The 24564-nt window shown below is 38.3% G+C and overlaps 1 protein-coding gene and 2 long non-coding RNA genes across 3 annotated transcripts; all 3 read left to right on the forward strand.

Annotated features, from left to right (window-relative positions):
• Positions 1-601: 601 nt before the first annotated feature.
• Positions 602-9443, forward strand: LOC309702789 (Fc receptor-like protein 5; the record flags this gene model as incomplete). The annotated part of the gene is made up of 9 exons (XM_082527417.1): positions 602-728; positions 3431-3697; positions 4181-4459; positions 6492-6611; positions 7898-7957; positions 8063-8122; positions 8452-8514; positions 8733-8795; positions 8907-9443. The coding sequence occupies 9 exons, from the start codon at positions 602-604 to the stop codon at positions 8912-8914; spliced, it is 1047 nt and encodes a 348-aa protein (XP_082383543.1). The 3' UTR covers positions 8915-9443.
• Positions 9444-17445: 8002 nt separating this feature from the next.
• On the forward strand, positions 17446-19446 carry LOC309702821. Its single transcript, XR_014275752.1, has 3 exons — positions 17446-17601; positions 17828-17860; positions 19387-19446. It is a non-coding gene; the product is annotated as an uncharacterized lncRNA (long non-coding RNA).
• A 3307-nt stretch (positions 19447-22753) lies between these two features.
• Positions 22754-23951, forward strand: LOC309703352. Its single transcript, XR_014275873.1, has 3 exons — positions 22754-23578; positions 23664-23775; positions 23856-23951. It is a non-coding gene; the product is annotated as an uncharacterized lncRNA (long non-coding RNA).
• Positions 23952-24564: the final 613 nt, after the last annotated feature.

Below are 24564 nucleotides of genomic sequence, written 5' to 3' on the forward strand. Positions count from 1 at the left end.
GAGAGTCGCCACCATCTCTAAGCAGAATATCAAAGACATTCATGCAGATTAGAGGCTGTGAGGTCAAATGTTTGTGCATGTTGGAGGTATTTCCCCTCTTTGTTGGGATCATTACTGGAAAAAAGTAAAGCAAAAAAATTCTTACACAAAATCAGCACAAAGAGACCTTAAATCAGTTGTCATGGTGATTCTACAGTAGAAACATGAACAGGTAGAAATGGAGCTGCAGCCTGACTGCTCATCAGTTTGTTAGGATGAAGTTCATCACTCTTGGTTATTGGCTAGCTTAGCATTAGCATGCTATCCTTGCAGGTGCTTTAAAGAGCTCCAACAAAAACTACTTTGTTTCTGTTTGTAGATAAATTAATCAGTGAATGTTTAAAGTTTGGTCAGTGCTGTAACAAGTTTATTCTTGAGGGTGATTTAATGTTTTACTTATTTTGTTTCTTCAACAGCAAGTAAACCCAGAGCCACACTGACAGCACAAAGTTCAGTCATACCAGCAGGGGGCAGTGTGAGACTGAGCTGCTCTGTGGAGGGCTCTGCTGGCTGGAAGTTTGACTGGTTCAGACGTGATTCAGTCTCTTCTAAAGCTCAGCTCATGAGAGGAAATGAAGCAAACAGAGTTATTAGTGTCTCACAAGGAGGTCTGTACCACTGCAGAGGAGGGAGAGGAGATCCAGTTTACTACACAGAGGACAGCAGTGACGTCACTGTTACAGAAACTCGTGAGTTTAATTATTTTATTTCTACCACACTAAGAGGTCATTATGTAATGTGTGCTAACAACTTTATCTAATAGCTGTGAGTTTATTAACCCTCAGATAAGTTTTCTGCTCATTAAGATTACTTGGAGAGGTGGGAAAATAGAAACATTTATTCAACTTTGTTTTTGATTTAAGTCCACAATTGTGAGACTAAGGACTCACCCTTACAGAGAATGTGTTCTCCAAAAAACATCAACAAAACAATTCAGACCTTTAAAAAATGTGTTTTAGCTACAAAAGTTCAAATTCCAAAGAAAAATGAGACCTTGCAGTGAAAAGTTTCAGATTTTGTTTTAATAACAAACAACAAAACAATTGTTTCTTTGTTACAGTGTTGATGTAAATACCAGCCGTACCTGCAGGTGTAAACATGAGACTGGGCTGTAACAATGTAAACACTAGGGGTGCAACGATACACAAAATTCACGGTTCGGTTCGGTTCGATACTTTGGTGTCACGGTTCGATATTTTTTCGATACAAAAAAAAATGTTCATGCCTTTTTAATTTGTCATTTATTAAAATTATAAATATATATTTTAACTCAAAAGTACAGTTTTTAAATTTAACCCTAACCCTTGTGCGTGTTTTTTTATTTTGACAGCGAATGCGCACCTGCGGACCACTTATGTGCAGCCCTGGTTATTTAGCTCGTCATATTGCAGCCACAGAAATTCTTTTGTCCATGAAACCATAAAGCTGCACTTTCTTTTTGCCTTATAGTCTGATTTGTCATAACTTCTCCGTTTTGTGGTAAGCTTTTCTTTGGCTGTCACTTCTTCACCCTGACCTGTCTTATTTGGCTCAGCAGAACTGAAATATATATCCTGCTGCTTATACACACACACACACACCCACACCGGTCAGCGATTCTCTGCGCGATCAACCTCTCACATGTTTAAGCTTGCTGCGGGAGATTTCACTTGTCATGTTTGCATAGTAAGCTAACGATTGATAAGACGATGTCAGAGGAATTGGTGCACAAATTATCATCACTCACCAATCAGTGCTGTCGCTCTCTATACACAGTTCGCGCGATTGCAAAGTGAAAGCAAAAAACAAGCGCAAATTCAAACGCGATTTCAATATGTCACATATTGACAGTGGCTCACCGATGCCAATGACATAATTACCCAGCTACATTTCCGAAAGAATGCAAAAGCATTGACATATATTTTTCCTTCCTACAATAGCCCGAGCCCTGTATCTGATTGAGGAATCACTCATCTTTGGAAAAGAGAGTTTATTACAGAGAAATGGCTCTTTCCAAAATAAAAGCTATACTATACGCTTCTTCTGGGCTATATTCTCAGCAGCATATTAAACATATCAGGTCCCCATAAGGAGAATCATGTGCTAACGGCTGTCTAAATGACTCGGGTAAAGTTAGTAGCATGCTTGTTGTTTTTGTCTGCTTCCACTTGTCTTTGCACTAGGATGCTGTCGACGTAAATGTGCAGTCATATTCGTTGTGTTCCCACTAGTGCTTTCAGGTTAATCTCGTTGAAATGACCTTAACGCCACAACACGGCAAATCTCCGTTAACAAGCTACCCCTGATCGCCCGTGCATGGGGCTGGACAGCGTCAACATGTTAACGAGCTAACTAGTTCCCACCCATGTAATTAAGCATTGCGTGGCACATCCAACATACTGTTTTACTTTAGTCCATGATGCGCTTACCTTCAGGGTCATACGTCACATGAAAACCAAAATAATTCCAAACGCCAGATCTGAATGAGGTTCAATTTGCCATGTTGCAAGGAGAGCTTAACTTCTGTCTCGCTAGCTTGCCCTACGCTCTTCCTTCTGACGATGCTGTCTGTGTTGAGTGCTCAGTGGATCTGCGCTCGACAGTGCAGCCTAGGCGGAGTAGTCGAACGCAGATTCACTGAGCGCTCAACACAGACAGCATCGTCAGAAGGAAAGTTGATAAAATAAATTACAAATTTTGTATTGTTCGATACATATGCGTACTGAACCGAAAGCACTGTATCGAACGGTTCAATATCGATACGAATATCGTTGCACCCCTAGTAAACACTGTATATGAGAGTTGTGTTGGATCTGATTGTTCAGTGTTCAGCATGGTGATGGCTGAGGGATCAAAGCTGTTCCTTAGTTTGTTAGTTTTTGTCTTTATGGCTCTGAAATGTCTGCCTGAAGGTAGACGTTCACACAGTGCATGACCTGGGTGAGATGGATCCTGAAGGATTTTCTTCGTGTTCCTGAGGCTGCGGGAGCTGTGCAGTTCTTCAAGTGAGGGCAAAGGATGGCCGACTATCCTCTGGGTGACCTGTATAACCCTGTGGAGCTATTTCCTCTGTGCTACTGTGCAGCTGTGCTATACAGTTCTTCATGTAGCACAGTATGCTATCAAAAACCAGCTACAGGTCAGGGTGTTTGAGAATATCTCAGTGCATCCTGATGAAACAGTCCTGCCTCTGGACAGGTTTTGACTGTTTTTGTGCTGATTGTAGCAATTTTACAAAGTGGGATGTGGCCGTGATGAAAACAGTTATCAGTGGTCAGACTGGCCCGAGGTGTGGTTTAAACCTGTAGCCTGTTTGAGGTTGATTTTTTTTCACTCACGTTACTCTCATGTTTTAAACAGCAGAAGTTTTATGTTTCTATTTGTGTCTAACTGGATATTTTTCTGTGAACAGTTCCCAGTAAGCCCACTGTGACCCTGCAGCCATCCTGGACTCAGATATACAGCGGTGAGACAGTCACTGTCAGATGTGAGATTCAGGGAGGTGAAGGAGCTCAGTGGACGTATGAATGGAGAGCAGCCAAGTTAAACACACCTCCAACATCCAATGAATACAGAATCATCAGAGCTACTGAGTCTGACAGTGGAGGATACAGCTGCCGGGGCAGAAGGGACTATTTCTTCTCAGAGTGGAGTGATATCATCACACTGACTGTATCATGTAAGATCTTTCATCCAGAGTATCTAAATAAGGAAAAAGCACTTCTTCTTTCTTACAGCTTTATAACTGTCTTTCATGTTGGTCAGTAAAATGTTTAGTTTTTATTCCAACAACAAAAACCTGAACAGCAGCTTTTTATTCACAGTGAAGAGAACAAAACATATGAGAGTAACTTCTCTGCTGTGCAGCTCTAATACATGAAAGATGAAATGCAGAACAAATGCTGAATCTGTCTCAGCTGCTCCACCACATCCACTAAGAAACATTAAATCCACTGATTGTTCCTCATGTGTGTTTTTAACTTAGAAATGCAGCAAATTAAATATGAAAGATTAGTGTTGTGTTTGTGTGATAGTTGTACAGTTTGTTGTAGCTTCACCATTAAAGTTATGTGATATTTATTATTTCCATATTTCCACCAAGTTATTTCAACTGGTTTGATTCAGTCATTGACTTTTGTTCTTTTTCTAAACTGAACTGCAGATAAACCAAAGGCCAAACTGAGAGCTGATAACACAGCTGTTCCAGTAGGGGGCAGTGTGACCCTGACCTGCTCTGTGAGCCCATCATCATCATCTGGATGGAAATACTACTGGTACAGAGATGAGAAATCCTCTGAAGCCCTGACCACACAAGATGCAGTTTTCCACTCAAATGGACAAATCAGTGTCTCACAGGAAGGACTCTACAGGTGCAGAGGAGGAAGAGGAAACCCAGTTTACTACACAGAGGACAGCCAGTCAGTCAGGATTGGGAAAACTGGTCAGTTTAACATGAAGTCAGATAAATTCCTGATTAAGGAGGAAGATGAAGAACAAAAGGCATTAACATTTTTGACATTCATGTGTTTTTATTGTACTTTCTTGAACAGTAACAGCCTCAAACAGGCCTGTTGTGACTCTGTATCCAAACTGGTCTGAGATATACAGAGGAGAGACGATCACTGTCAGATGTGAGATCCATGGAGGAGACACTGAGTGGGATTATGAGTGGGAAACAAACAGCATGATAAAAGCTCCAAATCAAAATGAATACAGGATTAGATCTGCTTCATCATCCAACAGTGGAAACTATCGCTGTAAGGGCAGAATGAAAAGTTCACAGCATGAAACAACAGAGTGGAGTGATTCAGTCACACTGACAGTTTCTGACAGTAAGTAGAGTCATAGTTCATTTAACCTGGAAATAGAAACAGTTTGTAAAAATGTGTTTTTATTAGTACATGTTGAGATATTTGACATGTTTAGATAGTCTCACTCTTAAAGTTCATCATAAATATTTGTGAGTCAACATTTTAGTGACATTGAATTCAGAGTTAAGAGACGAAAGATTGAGAGCAAATCTTTGTTGAACAGATGAACCCCGTCCTGTCCTCACTGTGTCTCCATCATGGCTGAGTCCTGGAGCCTCAGTAACTCTGAACTGTGAGGTTGAACATCCGTCTGCAGGATGGAGCTTCTACTGGTATAAAGCTGTTCCTGATCTATCAGAGAAATCCTCCAGTTATGAGCTGCTACCTGATGGCAGTGGGACTGCACAGGACTCCTACATCATTCATGGACAGACACACACAGCAGGATATGTGTGCAGAGCTGGAAGAGGAGACCCAGAGTATCACACTGATCACAGTCAACCAAAGTTTGTCTGGTCTGCAGGTCAGTTTGTTTCTCTCTGTCCTTTCAATGAAGTGAGATTATGTTGTAACTTTTATTCAAGATGATCAGTTTGAGGAATTTTAATCTTGTTGATAATTTGAAAGTCTGTAAATCTGGCTGCATGACTATCAGGACTCCTGTGAACCACAGAGAAGTCAAACGTAGATGTTCACAGTGATATTTTGAATCCTAACATCTGTGAGCTTTGTCTCTTAACTGCATGTCGTTTCCAGATGTTCATTCAGCAGCGTCTCTCACAGTGAGTCCTGACAGAGTGCAACACTTCACCTCTGACTCTGTCTCACTGACCTGTGAGGGAAACTTCACTGAGTGGAGAGTGAGGAAGTTCTCTGAGGACGGCCGACTCTCTGACTGTAGGAGAATGACTGGATCCACATGTGACATCAACACATCAAAGTCAGATACTGCAGTGTACTGGTGTGAGTCTGGATCAGGAGAGTTCAGCAGTGCAGTCAACATCACTGTACAGAGTATGTTATTATACATTTACTTCTTGGATTTTAATGAGTTAGACATCAAATGTGTATTTCTCCCATTATTTTCTTTGTGGCATACAGTATTTTTACCGTAGTCTTTAAGTGTACAAGATCAGATCTTCATGATGAAAAGCATTTGTACAATCTGTTCTTATTATTGTTCGTCAGCTTTTTCTCAAAGTGTGCACCAGCTGATGTGACTGAAACAATTGTGTGTGATTGTGTCACAGATGATGGTGATGGTCCTATCCTGGTGAGTCCTGTTCATCCTGTGACTGAGGGAGCTTCTGTTAGTCTGAGCTGCAGTTTGAGAACACAAAAAATACTTTCCAATGTGTTTTTCTATCACAATGACAAACTTATTCAAAATGATCCCCGAGGGGAGCTGAAGATCTCTGCAGTGTCAAAGTCTGATGAAGGTTTCTACAAGTGTCAGTACTCAGGAAGAGAGTCAGCACAGAGCTGGATGTCAGTTAAAGGTGAGCAGGATCAAAACATCTGATGGAGTTTTATAAACCAATGACTGAGAAGGAACATTAGATTGTCTGATTTAAGTCTCAAAGTCACTTGGCTCTATTTTATAAATGCATTTGTTTATAAGATTATAATTTATTAATAATTAATTTCTGTTTTGTGTTACAGTAACTGTGTCAGGAGCTGACAGCTCTTCGTCTCCTGTGTGGTTGATGGTTGGACTGGTTTGTGGAGTCTCTCTCATTATTATTCTCCTGCTCTTGTTGTATCGCTGCAGACAGTCCAAGTGTAAGAGCCTCTTTTCTGTTTTTATTATTATTCATATTACATTAGGAATCTTTCAGGGTTACTAAACTAAATGACGACTTTATTGTAGAAATTAAACTCAGTACAAATCCAAATTTAAATAAAAGTTGGAAACCACATTTCTACAATTCTTAGGAAAACAAACTATGAGGAAAGATGTGACAAAGCAAAGGAAAACTGAGGCAGTTTATAAAACACATGATAATGAGATGATGAGTAACAGGTGTTAACTAACTAACTAAAGCCTCTTTGCCATTAGTAATTACTCAGATCGACTGGTTTTCCATCACGCTCAAGTACCACCTAATGTGTGTGGTCATCGTCATAGTGACGTGGTCGAGCACCCCATGACTTAATTAATATTTGTCACAAATGATTCAACAAAGGTGAACATCACGGCGATGATATACCTGCTGCTCGGTCTGTGGCTTTCTATAGACTCGGGGCCACGGTGTTGCTTGTGTAGCCATTTCTGGGTTGCCGGGTTTCAAAAATGGCTTTTTTTTTTTTATCAATAAGAAGCTCTCGTAACTCATCGAGTGGTGCCACTGACCAGTCAGTCGGTGGCATGTACTCTATTGACGTCACATTTTGGGATCACCTTGGATCACTTGGAACTCCGGTTGAGTAAATACTAAAATAGTACTACTGGATCTGATGGAAAACCCTGAAAACTGTGTTTTAGTTACTAATGGAAAACATGTTAACAGAATGACACAAGAAACAGGGGAGAATAAAACAGGAAATGACTGACACTGAGACCTCGAGTAAGTGGTCAGCACTTAAACCGATCTTTATTATCATTATTAATATTGACTCTTCATTCAGTCTCCATTAACAGGAACATTTCTTAGGTTCAGTTTCATCCAAATAACCAACTGACTACATGCACAAAAGATCAGAAACAAACAGGATTTTACAACCTGATTGTATCTTTAACTCGACTGAAAGAATCCACAAATGTTGTTGTTTCATATCAGAACAACACAAACAGTAACACCATGATGGGTTCATGCTCTGAAAATATCTGATAGTCCTGTTGTTGACTTAAACACAACTAATGAAACTCTGTAAAAGGTTTTTCTGTTTTTTCATTTATCTTTGAAAAATCTGTCATGTTGGTTTTCATGTGTGAGGCACTGAAACACTGGTGCAGTACATCATGTGAAAAGTACAGAGCAGCTAGAGATGAAACAGTCTTTTCATTTAAGGAAACTGGCACCATGTCATTGGTTTACAATTGTGTAACTAAAATATGAACATTTCAGCAGATAAACCCCCAGATGTCATTTACTCTAATATTGAACTGGAAAACTTTGGAAATAAGTGTGAGTACACAAAATATACAATGTAGAAAAAAAGCCTGGAAAGTTTTTGAAAAGTTAAAAAATGTATTAAATGTTTTTCTTTTGTGGATTCGATCATCTTAACAGGGAAGCATCATAAACCAGAGCAGAGTGCTGTTTATGCTAATGTGAAGACGGGAGATGCAGGTACAGTCACAACAGTCTCATTCAGTGTTTGTACTTGAATGTGTCATCACATCATTATATTGCAGGTAATTATAGGTCAACATGGAGTTTAGTTATTCACTTACTAATCAGTGTTTCAGCTTTACTGAATCACAGCATCCACAGATTCTGACCCAGACCTCAATCACAAAACACACACATGCAAAGCTGAAGTGTCACAGGCAACAAATGATTTTTACTTAGATTTCTTTCCCTGTAGTTGTAAAAAGTTTAAATTCCATGTGTATCCAACATGTTTGTATCATATCTGTGCTGAACAAATGTGTCCTGAGCTCTGACGTCTCTTTTAGAGGACAGTCTGATGTATGCTGAGGTCAAACAGCCCAAAAAAGAAAAAGCCAAGAAAAACAAAGGTGAGCAAAGTCTGCCATCATCTCCACTGAATATTGTTCAACATGTTTATCTGCTCTTAAAATGTAAATCTGTTTATATTAATATTTGTATTTAGGTTTTCATGCGTACTAATTACTTGGTTAATAAAATCTAGTTTTATCTTTGCATCAGTGGAGACATCCAGTTTCCTCCTGGTTAATGATATTATTGTTTTCAATGATCTTCTCTTCATTCACAGGAAAATCAAGTCCTGCAGCTGATGCAGCAGTTTATTCTGAAGTCACATCAGGAAGCTCTCTCAGTAATTCTGCTGCCATGCAGGCTGATTTATTCTTCACATTATTAAATGTCTTCAGCTCATAATATCTTTACATGTTGGAAATCACTTTGTCTTTTTGTGCTTGTCTTACAGGTCAGTGAGGAGAGCTGTAGCAGCAAAGCCAAGAAGAAGCTTTTTATGAAGCCACTCTTGCTCCTCTGCTGCCCAAATATCAGACATGCTCAGCTTTATGTACAGTTACAATATTAAGTAATAATATCCTATAGACTGAGTACTCTCTTATAGCATAAAGCATATTTCTATTTGAAATCTATGCTCTATACATTCAGCTGTTTTTATATTCATTCTTAAAGCTTTCTTTTTATAAAACCTTGAATGTTTCCTGTTTCAGCATCAGTGAGAACAAAGTGTGAAATATGTGATCTTAGAAGCTGATAGCTCGAGTTAAAGTCAGCAGTGTTACATTAGAAAGTACTGTTATGGGCACCTACAGATACTTTTACTGTATTTGTTTAAAGATCTAAATGATATAAAAATGATCTGATCAGTACTGTATGGATTTGAATGTAATGAATATTTTTCTTGTTTTCTTTTTTGTTTTGTCTTAAACATTTGTAACAATGTCATGTATTTATAGTTAGTTTGTTCCTGCCAAATGAACTAAATGAATAAATAACAACAGAAATGATCGTGTGTCATTTACCTGTATATTTTCCATGGTGTTCATCATAAAATAAAGGAAGAAAAACTTAATTCAGACAGAGTAGCGATCTACAGAATTCCGAACTGGAAGATCATGTTTATAAATCAAATTAATCCATAAAGAGACACGTTCCCTTTATTCACCTGGTTTTAGGTAATTCTAGTCATTAATAACTTGAGAACAAACGTGTCAGTACTTAAGATCAACATGTGAAGCAAACCCAACCTCCCAATGTCTTCTGCAGAGATGAGCAGCTGTGATAGCCAGTGTTACTGTGGGACAGTATGTTTGAGGTCAGTTAAATTACACACCTTCCTGCTATGTGATGTTACACCATCCTCACCACCTCACTGCGCCTCGTCCTCACATCCAGCTCTGTGATGCCAAAACAGCAGCAAATGATCAGAAACAGTCAGTCATCAGCAATGTCCTATATATGAAGCACAACATGGTTAATTAACAACTGCACGATAGTGAACAATGAACAAACACAAGGAAAAATGTCTACTGTGTCAAAGCTGACCCATCACTCAGTGGAGATTTGATTTAATAACAAACCAATCAGAGATGTTAGAGTTGTAAAAATGAGTGAAAGTCTCCTTCATGTGACTTACTTAACTGTGAAGCTGTGGTTTGTTTACTGCTGAGCTGCTCGTGTGCAGTTTCCAGCCTACTGCAATCGGTCTTTTTGATCAACAGCACCAGAGTGCCTTCTACTGACTCAATAAGACATTAGCTGAGTTCTGGTTATTTAATTTTAACCATGTCAAACTCATTTTACATCACAGGCCACATACAGCCCACTTTGAGTTTATGTGGATGGGACCAGTGAAAGTAATGTTTCAATTACACATGTAATCCTGAGATAGTTTATATTAAAAAAAATAAATGAAGTGCTAGTCTTTGTGTTTCAAATTTTAAAAAGAAATTTTGTAATATTACAGAAATCTATTATTTGATTACTCAGGTGTAGCTTGAAGGGCCAAGAAAATCTTCGTCAGTAGGAAAATCTTTAAAACTCATGAAAAAACAATTAAAAGTTCAACATTTCTGTTCTTCACATTTTCCTTCCAATAGTGCCATCTAGTAAGGTGGACTGGAGCCTGGCCCCCGGGCCTTATGTTTGACATCCCTGACTTAACCTGTCACATTGTCACATTTATATTATCACGTTGTATCATGTATGAGAGGTAGATTCATATAAACCACTGTGTCAGCCCAGATCCTTTCTATCTGGAATAGCTGGTTTGGGGTTTTTTTGCACTTCAAGTTTTGTTATAATCAGCTAGAACAAAATTATTCAAATTATTTTAATGAAAATATAGACCAGTGGTGGCCAAAACTTAGATAAAGTCAGTTATGGGTCAGACTTTAAACTGAATAGAGACATGGCCATTTTACTTATCAAAACCAACCTTTAACCACTATTCACCAGCCCTCCTTTATTGGGTATAACATTGCTTTCCTGAAGCTCAATCATGATGATCAGAATTTTTCAGTGTCAGTTAAATTATAATTTATGGCAAAGCCAATAACAGCAGAATGATGCACAACACTGTTTTAGTTTCAGAACCACATAAAGACTGTCCATTTGAAATTAAGCAATTAAAACAGCAAAATTCATTACAGATGTGAAAATAAGAAAATCACTGTCCCTCCATACACCTTGTTCTTGTGCAGAATCAACATATCAGGTACTTAAATCCAAGAGTGGAGAATAGTTTGTATTGTGTCACATAGTGGGATCCATGTGGGAAGCCATGTTTACACTGATATAGAACAGAAGTGTTCTATATATGAAGCACCACGTGGTTTATTAACAACTGCAGGATAGTGAACAATGAACAGACACAACGGAAAATTTACTGTGTCAGAGCTGACTCATCACTCAGTGGAGATTTGATTTAATAACACAAACCAATCAGAGATATTAAATTAGAGTTGCAACAAGAGTGAAAGTCATCTTCGTGTTACTTACTTTTCTTTCTTTCTTTTTTTTTTACTTAAATAAAGTCAGATTAAAAAAATGTTTTTACTTTTTTAAGTAGCAGACTTGGGGAAATGTTGATGGCAGCACACAGGATATGGAAAACTAAGCAGCTAAATCTGTGAAGTTGTGGTTTGTTAACTATTGTGCTGCAGGTGCACAGGCCGTCTGTTGGAGCCACAACAGCACTATGGTGCCCTCTACTGACTCGATAAGACATTACCTCAGTACTGACAATTTTTTAGCAAATGGATGTGAAACTCATTTTAAGTCTATAGTGTTCACATTTTTTCAGAAGGAAGTACAAGAAAAATATCTGTCATTTTAAAAAGTCTTGATTTGCTTTGGCACTTGAAATTACAAGTTACAGCCCTATAGGGGCACCTAGGTGCATCATAAAGGGCCAAGAAGATCTTTACTAATAGGAAAATTATAAAACTGACAAAAACAAACAAACAAACAAAAAAAAGCCAATTAAATATGCACTTAAACATGCTGAATATGTTTATGATTAATTTGCTGCTTTTCTATCAACCTGAGATTTGCTTTTTTTTTTTTTACTGGTGGACAATGCACCCACTCTTATTTTGAAAATTCAGTCACTACTTACCTTTCTCGGGTGGACGATCGTTTTTATGAAACTCAATCATGATGATCAGAATTTTTCAAAGTTGAATAATTATTTGTGGCAAAGCAGATAAGAAACATCCAAACACAGTGTATCACTTTATAAGTATCCCTGCATTTAGATACAGCACCCTGGGTTCCTTCCCCCTTAATCTGTGTTATTTTACAAAACACACAAAGCCCACTCAGTCAACTAAGGGTAATAATTCGGCCCAAAAGGTATTTCTAAAACATTATACACATTTACATTTGTGGGCTCACGTGAACAGAGAATAAAATAAAAGCCAGCAATAGCCAAGTAAACTAACCCTTTGGAGCCCTGAGCAGCAGATTGAGTATGATATGTTAACAAGCACCGCCCTTGCAAGTGAGCAGTACTAGAAGGAGTTACTCACCCCAACCATCACTTCTTTATTGTTGCTATCAAACAAACGGTTGCTGCAGAAGAGGGAAATAGTGATGGGAATTCCAGCTCTTTTTAGAGAACCGGCTCTTTCGGCTCCCAACCGGGTCTTCAGGTTGTTTTGTTGCTTTAATTAATTTATTATCAACAACAACATAAAATTATGATCAAAAGGAATTACTGTAATGTAATTAGTGTAAAAAAAAATCTTGGTTTTATTTATATATGTTTACACATATGTACAAACTCCAAAACACTTATAAATTCCAAACCACGTACAGAGCTACCTAGATCACTTAAATTACACAATTGAAAGCATATGTGTATTGTTTGTGTATTTATACACAAGCACTCATATATATTCAAATAATACAAAAAAAAATTTCATTTACCTGTTACTACCACACACCAAATCCAGTCGTTGGTACTTCCTGGCTTGTGTAGCCACTTGGTAACAAAAGCTCAACACTGCCCCTAGCATCCTGGAGCACTTGTTTTGGAGTTTGAACGTGCTTTTTCTCTACAGGCCACCGTAAATATACTTTTATTTATTCACTCCATATAAAATGTTATCAATAAATTATAAAATACAAAAAACAACTGTTTACATTTCAACTTTTAACCATTTAAATTTTCAGCTTTATCCTTTTAAACAAATTTAAAGTGAAACAACAAAAAAAACACTGCAAACCACAACACAATAAAAATATAAATAATATAATATAAAATATGCAAAACAAAAAGAAGATGCACATTCTCTGTCATATAGACCTGGGATGATTTTTTGGGAGTGTTTTCCTGCTTGGAATTGCATACATAGGATTCACTGCATGAATAAACTTTCTGAATCCTTTATCATCCGCAACTGAAAATAGTTGTGGATGATTACTATACCTTTCTAAAGCGATGGTGTTGTCCCTGGCTCTCTTTCTCTCTCTTTCCCTCCCACCCTGTTCCTGTGCTACTGGGGGTGTAACTACCGCTGGTGGAAAATATTGTGTGACTATTTCTGTGTGTTGGTGACAACATAGCTGCAGGATCATCTCTGCACTTAAAAATAATAAATGATCTGATTTTTTTCCATCAGGCTGCAGAACCAAGAAGAAGAAAAGTTGAAGGCAAATGGTTGCTGTGCTCCAGATGACAACATGTTTTGGCCCTGATAGCTGACAGCACAGAGAGATTATAATGACACTGTGGGATGAACAAACAGAATACAAAGCAACATTTTAGGAATATTTACTTTATTATTATCAGATATGCAGGTCTTTACCAATAAGTCCTGATATCTAGCTTCTGTTTTTGAGCTTCTAGAAAGATTATTTTATTAACACTACAAACTATAATAAAACTGTAAACAATGAACTTGTGCTGATAATCTTTTAGAGTTAATTCAGTCATATTGTAGGTAACACAGCAAAGTATCTTCTGGTTTAATTTTCTACAAAAATTAATGATTTAATCAGATGCTCCGATTCCCTTCAGATTAAATGTTTTTCTTAAATATGCTGTGAGGTAATAAATCTATCAATTTAAATGATATTAAATTTGTTGACTGAATGTTTTTTGTCATTAGTTACAGTTCAGCCACACAGTGAGTCATTTCCTGAGTTTGGGCTTACAGCAAAACTTAAAAACAGATTTCCAGCACAAGATGAGAACATTCACAGATCTATTCTGAGGTCAGAGGAGCCATTCAATTATAGACCTACATGAGGATATTTGAGCACACGGTAAAATATGTTTTTGTGTTTTTCTGCAGCCTAAAGGAAGAATTTCAACATAATTCCAATGATAAAAAAATCAAACAGAAAAGCAAATTTATTAAAAAGACTTTATTGAAAATACAAACTCCAAAGTAGAAACTCAGATAAACACTTGGGTGGCTGTAGCTCAGGTGGCAGAGCACGTCAGCCACTAATCAGAAGGTCGGTGGTTCGATCCCAAGCTGCCTCCTGACGGCATGCCAAATATCCTTGGGCAAGATACTAACCCCGTGTTTTCCTACTGGTGGTGGTCAGAGGGCCCGGTGGCGCCAGTGTCCGGCAGCCTCGCCTCTGTCAGTGCGCCCCAGGGCAGCTGTGGCTACAATGTAGCTTGCCATCGCCAATGGGTGAATGTAGTGTAAAGCACTTTGGGGTCCTTAGGGACTGAGTAAAGCGCTATACAAATGCAGGCCATTTACTTGTGATCACTAAGAATTTATAAAACCCGTGAACACTGAAAAACTGCTTCTATTTGTTACTATTATTTAAACTTTTCTTTATCAGCAGATTTCATCATCAATTTTCTTAAAATTCATAATGTTCATAAAATGAATTATAATTAATGAACTCAGTTTTGTATCTGCGGACTGTGTCAGTCTGCTTGTCTGCATCAAGACTCCACGTGGGAAACAAGAAGACATGTGACAGTCAGCTGAAGTACATCTGCAGGATGAACGAGGAAATCCAGAATAATTTATAATATCACTAACCAGAAGAAGAAAACTCCAGCAGGACCAACAGGACACAACAACACAGCCAAAACTATGATCTGCAAAGTGTGTCAGTAACTAAGCAACAAAGCAAACTCTCTCTCTCTCTCTGTGTGTGTGTGTGTGTGTGTGTGTGTGTGTGTGTGTGTATGAAAGAGTGTTTTTGGTCCTCGTCTATTCTGCCACAGGCTTATATTTATCTAGTTGAAGACCTTGTGGTGTGTGGCTGTATCACCGTGAAAGGAGGAAATGCAGCCTGTGGTTTCAGCCTGAAGTCTTCATTTTAGCAGTTGTGTAGTTTTATGTTATCAGCTCACAGCAGAGAGTTAACAAGCAATTCAGACAAAGAGCACAGTGGAAATTTTACTTTGACCTCTGTGTGGACGACACATGTTTATGTGACGTGCCTGTACTGAAATAATAGTAATAATTATCACTGCTTCATTAACTACGCATGGCAGTGTGTGAAAACAGACAAAAGTAGCATCATTGTGGTGATGAGACAGTAAAAGGAAAAACATTTTTATGGGAAAATGTGAAAAGTTTGTTTCTCACGCTGAAAAGCCGCTGTCTTTAAATCTCTGGACATGCTGTAAATTTATGGACATGCTATGTGTGAATTAAATAAAATAATCTCTCTTTCTACCCACAAAATCTTAACTTGTAACACATGATGGTTTGTAATCAAACCTTGACTTCACTCATATTTATCTGTCTGCTGGACGCTGCAGTTACATTAAACTGCTCCATCCAGGATGAGTTTGGTCTGTCTGTGATGCAGAAGCTGAGCCTTTCAGTAAAATCAACATCATCATTCTTCATCAAACAATGTAATAAATCTGTAAATCAAACCAAAGTTGAATTTAAGTACAAGAAAAGTACTTCAGCAGGTAAAACTGTAAAACTGTTAGTTTGGTTGTGTTAGGTTTGTGTTAAGATGACTTTGGCTTTAGTTTCACTGACTGTGGGTCAAACCAGGACAGTTTACTTCTCAATAAAGACACATGATTAGAAATAGTGCAAATATTTCTGTGTGGTATAAGTGTTGGTGACCACATCTGCACCATCTCTGCACTTAAATATAACAATGATGTACTTTTTTTCATCACCTTGAAGAACTAAGATTAAGAAGGACAGTTGAAGCTAAATGTGTGCTGCCCTGCAGATGACAGCGCAGACAGATTATAAGGACACAAATAAAACACACAGAATACAGAGCAACACTTTATTTATTATAATACTTTAAGATATACAAGTGTTTACCAACAAGTCCTGACATCTGGCTTCTGTTTTTGAGCTTCTGCAGCAACTTCTTATTTATTTATTTTTTAAAATTAAAAATCACTATAAATAGATATAAATATAATAAAACTACAAACAATGAACATGTGGTGGTAATCTTTCAGAGTTAATACATCATATTGTAGGTAACACAGCACAGTATCTTCTGATGTAGTTTTCTACACACAATTAGATGCTCAGATTGTCTTCAGATGAAATGCTTTCTTTAATTTGCTGCCAGGTAATAAATCTATAAATGTAAATGTTTTCTTTGTTAAATTTGTTGACTGAATGTTTTTGTTTTTGTGAAGAACACAAGTCTTTAGTTACAGTTCAGCCACACAGTGAGTCATTTCCTGAGTTTGGGCTCACAGCCAAACTTAAAAACAGATTTCCAGCACAAGATGAGAACATTCACAGATCTATTCTGAGGTCAGAGGAGCCTTTTAATTAAAGACCTGCATATTTGAGCCAACAGTGAAATGTGTTTTTATGTTTTTCTGCAGCCTGAAGGAAGATTTTCAACATAATTCCTCTGCTAAGACATCAAAAGGAAAAACACATTCATTAAAGAGACTCTACTGAAAATACAGACTCCAAAGTAGAAACTCAGAAAGAAATACACTTATCATCCCTGACAAGTTAGAAAACCTGTGAACACTTTCTCACACACTTTTTTATCATCACTATATTACATATTCATAAATTCATAATGTTCAAAAGATTTATTATAATTAATGAAGTTTTGTATCTGTGGACTGTATCAGTCTGCATGTCTGAATCAACATGGGAAATAATTTCCAGACTGAATAATCAGGTTGTTTAATTTCAGAAAGATGAAAAAGGACACAAGAAGACACGTGACAGTCAGCTGAAGTACATGCAGGATGAACAGGTACAGAATAATTTATAATATCACTAATCAGAAGAAGAAGAAAACTCCAGCAGGATCCACAGGACACGTCAACAAAGACAAAACTATGACCTGCAAAGTGTGTCAGTAACTAAGCAGCAGAGCACCTTTGTATATCACAGAGAAAGGTAGGAACACTAAACAGGAAAGAAGCTTAAATGTTTGCAGTGGACAGGAAATGTGAACACGTCACACGACTGCTGTGGTCAAAGCTACAGGAGCTGTTTGAGGTTGGTGTAAAAGGAAGGAAGCACAGAGAGGCGATAGAAGGAGGAGCTGAATATAAACTCTGGTCTTATCTACATTAAGTGCAGCTTCTCTTTGTTCTGCATTTATTATCAATGCAAAGTCGAACACTTTGAGATTAGATGCAGATCAGCGTGCAGGGCTGGACGTGAGGATGGGGCACTCTTTGCTCTGTTTGCTGGGGTTATTCTGTGAGTACAATACACACCTTTACTGTTTGAATGGCAGTGATGAAGGAAAATGTTTCTCACTGGTGACAATTACACTGTATCACTGCTTTGACCTGTTTACCTGACAGCTTGGTATGAGCAATAACTGTGCCATGTTAAAAATTACCTTTTGAAAGCCTCAGTTTATATATTTATTGTGATTTTGTCAGTTGTATAATGTCTGATGATGTTTCATTCATTATTTTAGTGCTCAGTACAGTCAGACATGGAAACACTGAAGGTGAGAAACTGTTTTTTGTTTTCCATTTATATCATATGTGTTGCTCTTAACTAGAGATGGCACGATACCACTTTTTTATGTCCGATGCGACACCGATATCATAAATTTGGATATCTACCGATACCGATATGATTCCGATATAGTGTGTTTTTTAATCAATAAAACTGTTTTTTTAAAATATATTGCTGCATTTTGTACAAGTTCATACTCAAGTTTAAATAAACAACAACACTAAAGCTATTCTGTTATACCTGTATGTAAAAAAATACACTGCACCCAAAATATTTCATAGTTCAGCAACACTGATCAATCTAATAGTTAAACCTGCTCCATCCTCCCTATTCTGGTATTTTAAAGAGTACTTAGCAGAAATATTAAGCAACCTAACTAATAGGATGCAAACTTCCATCAAAAAATAAATAAAAAATAGGGAACCACTCCCCACCCTCCACCTCATGATGCTTAATCAACGTTATCAACTTTAATTTGATGCAGTGTGAAAAAAATGCACAGAAATAAATTATTTTTCAAGAATAATTAAATAGATTCAACATCTTTCTTCTACAGAATTGCAGACTGCACAGATGGTACCTTCCCAAAGTAAAAAGTAGTATAGCTTACTAGGGTATATTAGACTTAACAGTTACTATATACAGTAATGGACTTCTATACATTTTACATCAGATTAAAACTTTGGGTGTCAGATAATTATTAATTAAAAGCTACACATTTTAAATGAGAATAAGAAAGAAAAGTCTTTGTGCCCCCTTTTCCCTGTTCATGCCCTATCGGCCCCCCTGGCTAAACTTTGCTAGATCCGCCCCTGCACAGTTACCAGCGTCAGCTACGCAGAAAATGATCCTGGTGTAGAAAGTAATATTAAATAAATTCTAACAACAGCTTATCAAGCTTAAATGTGCTGCTGTTGTTCAGCCGCTGGTTTCCTCTTTCTGGTGCGAAGTGGGCGATAAACAAACAAGAGAGACGGACTTGCGACACGTCCTCTGTGTTATATTTTGTAACATAAACCAAACATTTCAATGAGATTATTGATAAATGTTAATATAACCATGTTAAGTGAGTGAGCAGAGAGCAGAGCTTTGGCTTTATACATGTGGATTTTTTTTTCATGAATGATTATCTGATCTGAAAATATCAACATTGTGTGTAGTGTAGATTATCTATCTCACTGAGTTATGCTGGATTATATAGTGGGATTTTTTTTGATTGCCTTTTTGGAGTTATAAATATGCTAATTATCAAAAGCTCCACACAGATGACAAATTAAAGGAAAAACCAACATGAACACGGTAACCAAATGCTGCTCTGAGCTCAGCATAGAGTTTGTTACCTTCATCCCTCATTTGGTGTTTTGATTAGAAGCTGTTTAACACGTCACTCCAAAGTCTCTGTAGATGTTCAGTGTGTCGAATTGTGTGGCTGCAAAAGATGATTCACATTATTTAAGTTTGCTTCAAACATTCAGAGCAACAATTTTATTCTTTTGATCTTTTTCTAAATTACAGAACTTGGAGTGAAGGCCACTCTGACAGCACACAGATTAACTATACCAGCAGGGGGCAGTGTGACACTGACCTGTGATGTGAAGTACTCTACTGACTTAAAATATGAGTGGTTAAGAGAACCCTCTGAAAACTCTGAGAAGACCGCAGTAGCTGGTGAATCAAACAGAGTACTTGTGACCTCTGAAGTCGGCATCTACACCTGTAGAGGACGTATAAAAGGCACAAATTTACTCATTAAAGAAAGTGACTCAGTCATCATTAGTGAAACTGGTGAGTTAAAAAAAAATTAATCTGCAATAAAACAGCTTGAATTCTCCAAAGTTTGAGAAAATTCATTTTGAAACACTTGTAAACGTGAATGATGTGACCTCATCTTTGCTCCATGATAAAGAATCATTTATGTGAAACTTCTTAATGTATTTTTGTTTTTGACCTTGTGACCTGTGTGCTACATTTTATTAGTGGATAAATCATTGAACCTAAACAGCTGTTTAAAGTTACTGATACTGTGCACAAAAAAGTCATGTGTTGAAAGATGAGGAGCCAAATGCACTCTGAGACAGACTGAATAAGAAAAAGTGAAACTTATCTCACACACACACACACACACACACACACACACAGAGAGGGAGGGAGAGAGAGAGAGCGAGAGAGTTTGCTTTGTTGCTTAGTTACTGACACACTTTGCAGATCATAGTCACAGATCAAACTCAACATAAGACACAAGAAACAAATGAATACCAAAATAAAGCAGGAAGTGAGGACAATAACTAAACAGTAACATACACAAAAGAAAGTAAACAAAGGGGGACTGACCCCGGAGGATGAGACAGGGAACAATGAGGGAACAAATTAAACTTTCAGACTAAATTATTAGAAGAACTAAAGGCTCTAAAAATGCTCAAAAATAAATGAAGATCAATAAACTACAAACACGAACAAACAAACAATTCAACCTCAAAAAACTCAAAAAAACAAAACTAGATCTGGAATCACGACACACTTGAGATTTCTACGTCCTCTTTATTTTTATCAAATATTCCCACATTTGACTTTTTTGTGATGGTAAAAACTGAAATTGGAAGCTCTCTAATATGTAACTCCAAACTCCACTGACTTTCAGTTGTGTTGTGATATTTTTTCGCTCAATTTACATCAAATACTTTCATGGTGTTTTTTTTGTATTTCTTCATTACAGGACATGGAGTAAATATCACTTTAATAGCAGACAACACAACCATACCAGCAGGGGGCAGTGTGACACTGACCTGTGATGTGAAACACTCTGCTGACTTAAAATATGAGTGGGTCAGAGAAACCTCACCTGCAGTGAAGTCCACAGAAGCTGTTGGATCAGATAAAGTGATCAGGATCTCTAAAGGAGGAAAATACCAATGCAGAGGACGGAGAACAGACACAACTTTACTCATAGCACAAAGTGATCCAGTCATCATTCAGGAAACTGGTGAGTGTGCAATAATTGTTTAAACAAAATCAGGCAGGTGCATAAATTTGGGCACCACAAAAAGAAATGAAATCAATATTTAGTAGATCTGCCTTTTGCAGAAATTGCAGCCTCTAAACGCTTCCTGTAGGTTCCAATGAGAGTCTGGATTGTGGTTGAAGGTATTTTGGACCATTCCTCTTTACAAAACATCTCTAGTTCATTCAGGTTTGATGGTTTCCGAGCATGGACAGCTCTCTTTAACTCACACCACAGATTTTCAACAATATTCAGGTCTGGGCTGAGATGGCCGTTCCAGAACGTTGTACTTGCTCCTCTGCATGAATGCCTTAGTGGATTTTGAGCAGTGTTTCGGGTCATTGTCTTGTTGAAAGATCCAGCCCCGGCGCAGCTTCAGCTTTGTCACTGATTCCTGGACATTGGTCTCCAGAATCTGCTGATACTGAGTGGAATCCATGTGTCCCTCAACTTTGACGAGATTCCCAGTCCCTGCACTGGCCACACAGCCCCACAGCATGATGGAACCACCACCATATTTTACTGTAGGTAGCAGGTGTTTTTCTTGAAATGCTGTGTTCTTTTTCCTCCATGCATGACGCCCCTTGTTATGTCCAAATAACTCAATTTTAGTTTCATCAGTCCACAGCACCTTATTCCAGAATGAAGCTGGCTTGTCCAAATGTGCTTTAGCATACCTCAAGCAGCTCTGTTTGTGCTGTGGGCAGAGAAAAGGCTTCCTCTGCATCACTCTTGCATACAGCATCTCCTTGTGTAAAGTGCGCCGAATAGTTGAACGATGCACAGTGACTCCATCAGCTGCAAGATGATGTTGTAGGTCTTTGGTGCTGGTCTGTGAGTCGACTCTGACTGTTCTCACCATTCGTCGCTTCTGTCTATCCGAGATTTTTCTTGGTCTGCCACTTCGAGCCTTAACCTAACTGAGCCTGTGGTCTTCCATTTTCTCAACATGTTCCTAACTGTGGAAACAGGCAGCTTAAATCTCTGAGACAGCTTTCTGTATCCTTTCCCTAAACCATGATGGTGAACAAACTTTGTCTTCAGGTCATTTGAAAGTTGTTTTGAGATCCCCATGTTGCTACTTTTCAGAAAAAAATAAAAGAGGAGGGAAACTTACAATTGACCCCCTTAAATACTCTTTCTCATTATTGGATTCACCTGTGTATGTAGGTCAGGGGTCACTGAGCTTACCGAGCCAATTTGGGTTCCAATAATTAGTTCTAAAGGTTTTGGAATCAATAAAATGACAACAGTGCCCAAATTTATGCACCTGCCTGATTTTGTTTAAATAAGTATTGCACACTTTCTGTAAATCCAATAAACTTCATTTCACTTCTCAAATATCATTGTGTGTGTCTCCTATATGATATATTTAACTGACATTTTTTATTGTAACAACCAACGATTTATACAGGAAAATAATGACTATTAACAAGGTTGCCCAAACGTTTGCATCCCACTGTAGACAGACAGGACAGTGGCAAGAGAAGGAGAGGGGGAGACATGCAGCAAAGGGTCAGACTCGAACCCGGACCTTAAGGAATAAGGTCACCTGCTCACCCATTAAGCTAAACTGCCACCAATGCTTTTAATTAATAAACAGTTGTAGAATAAAAATACAAATAAGGTTTTGTCCTGTTTGTAATAGAGTACAGCCCCCCTGATGTTTCTGATTAACACACTAAGTATAAACTCACTCTCTCTCTCACACACACACACACACACACACACACACTATAGTCAAAGAAAAAAAAAGTTCATAATTGGCCCAAACATTCTATCTGTAACGTCTCCAGTCCTCTAACCCAGGACCACGGACACTGTGTTGTTTTATTTACAGTGGAGTTTCTTTATAGATCAGGGCCCTGTTTCAGGAAGCCGGTTTAGTGGAAAAACTGAGTAAGTATACCGTGAGTTAACGAAAACTCTGGGTTTTCGGTTTCACAAAGCGAGTTCAGCTGCAGCCTGAGTGAGTCACTATGACGACACACGCCGTGAAGCTAACCTGCCCCCTAGCAGGTTTACTACAACTAACCCTGACTGTCTCCGCCCCTTTGTCGGAAACCTGACAGTAGGAAGTGTCGGACATGGCGTGCCACTTCCTTGAAGAGCCAGTAGATCGTGAAGCCCAAATTCTCCGCAGAGCTCTCCGCCGGGAGAGAGTGATCAGAGCGCGTTTGGACATTTTATCATTTCCTGATGATTTTCTGTGCGAACGTTACCGTTTCTCAGCACAATCTATAATTTATTTGGATAACATCCTCAGGCCATATATTACGCATGTGACACATCGCGGACATGCTCTCAGTTCATTGCATATTATTTGTATTGCACTTCGGTTTCTTGCAAACGGGAGCTTTCTGTATAATATTGGTGACGCTGAGCACGTTTCCAAGGCTACCGTCTGTCGGGCAGTCAGGAATGTTACAGTTGCACTGAAACGTCTCCTGCACTCGTTTGTGGTGTTCCCCGGTCACAGACCCACAAGATTTATCAAAGAGGGATTCCACAAAATTGCAGGTATCAGGATGACCAAAACTTAATTTATGATGTGGTGATACTTGAACTACTACTTAAATTTTACATTTATTTTCAGGGTTCCCAGGCGTGATTGGCTGTATAGATGGCACTCACATTCCAATTATTGCTCCTTCAGTAAATGAAGGAGACTATGTGAACAGGAAGTCTTTCCACAGCATTAATGTACAGGTACATAGTTCCCTGTAGCATGTCAAACTAACAAATTATTTCATTATAGTAATGGATGCTAATTTGTGTTCTCTGCACTGTGAAGATCATATGTGATGCTGCCAACATTATCACAAATGTGGAAGCCAAGTGGCCAGGCTCTGTCCATGACTCACAAATATTCCGTGAATGTACACTGAGCACAAAATTTGGACATGGTGAGTTGAAAATACTTTAAAATATATAAAGACCAATTGCTTCAGGGACATTTGAACTGAAGTGTACCCTTCTGTCTTAGGAGAGTTCACTGGCTACTTGCTTGGTGATAGGGGGTATCCATGTTTACCCTATTTGCTTACCCCTTACTCTGACCCTGAACCGGGCCCACAGCAGCGATATAATCTGGCTCATTGCAGGACAAGAGCCAGAGTTGAAATGACTATCGGAATGCTTAAGGCCCGGTTCCAGTGCCTGCAAAGGCTCAGGGTCACCCCAGAAAGGGCATGTGACATTATTGTGGCATGTGTGATTCTTCACAACATTGCCACAATTAGAGGAGAACACTGTCCTTCTGAACCAAACAGCAGTGATCCAAACCATGAACATCCTGACCCTCCCACGGACATACAAGATGGAAGTGCAGTCAGAGACACCATATGTCACAATCATTTCTTTTGACCCATCACCTCAACATGTTGAAAGAAGAATAAACAGATTTTTTGTTCAACTGGCTTTATTGGTCACCTGTGTTTCCTGTACACAAAGTATTAAAAGATGTAAACCTCATAAAGTGTCTCTGTTGCTTCCTCCTCTGTAACAGCTGTCAATGTTTCTTCATTATTTTCCTGTAGTAAAGAAATAAACAACATTGCTGTTCTACTGTAAACTCATATAATCTGTGGAGTATTACTCACAACTGCATGTTGGTCTGGCTCAACAGGAGGCTGCACCAGATGCAGTACACCATCACCATCAACTGATAGAATATGAGGTTTATACAGGTCACT

The sequence above is a fragment of the Aulonocara stuartgranti genome, assembly GCF_965226115.1.
Source record: "Aulonocara stuartgranti genome assembly, chromosome: 3".
Taxonomy (NCBI): domain Eukaryota; kingdom Metazoa; phylum Chordata; class Actinopteri; order Cichliformes; family Cichlidae; genus Aulonocara; species Aulonocara stuartgranti.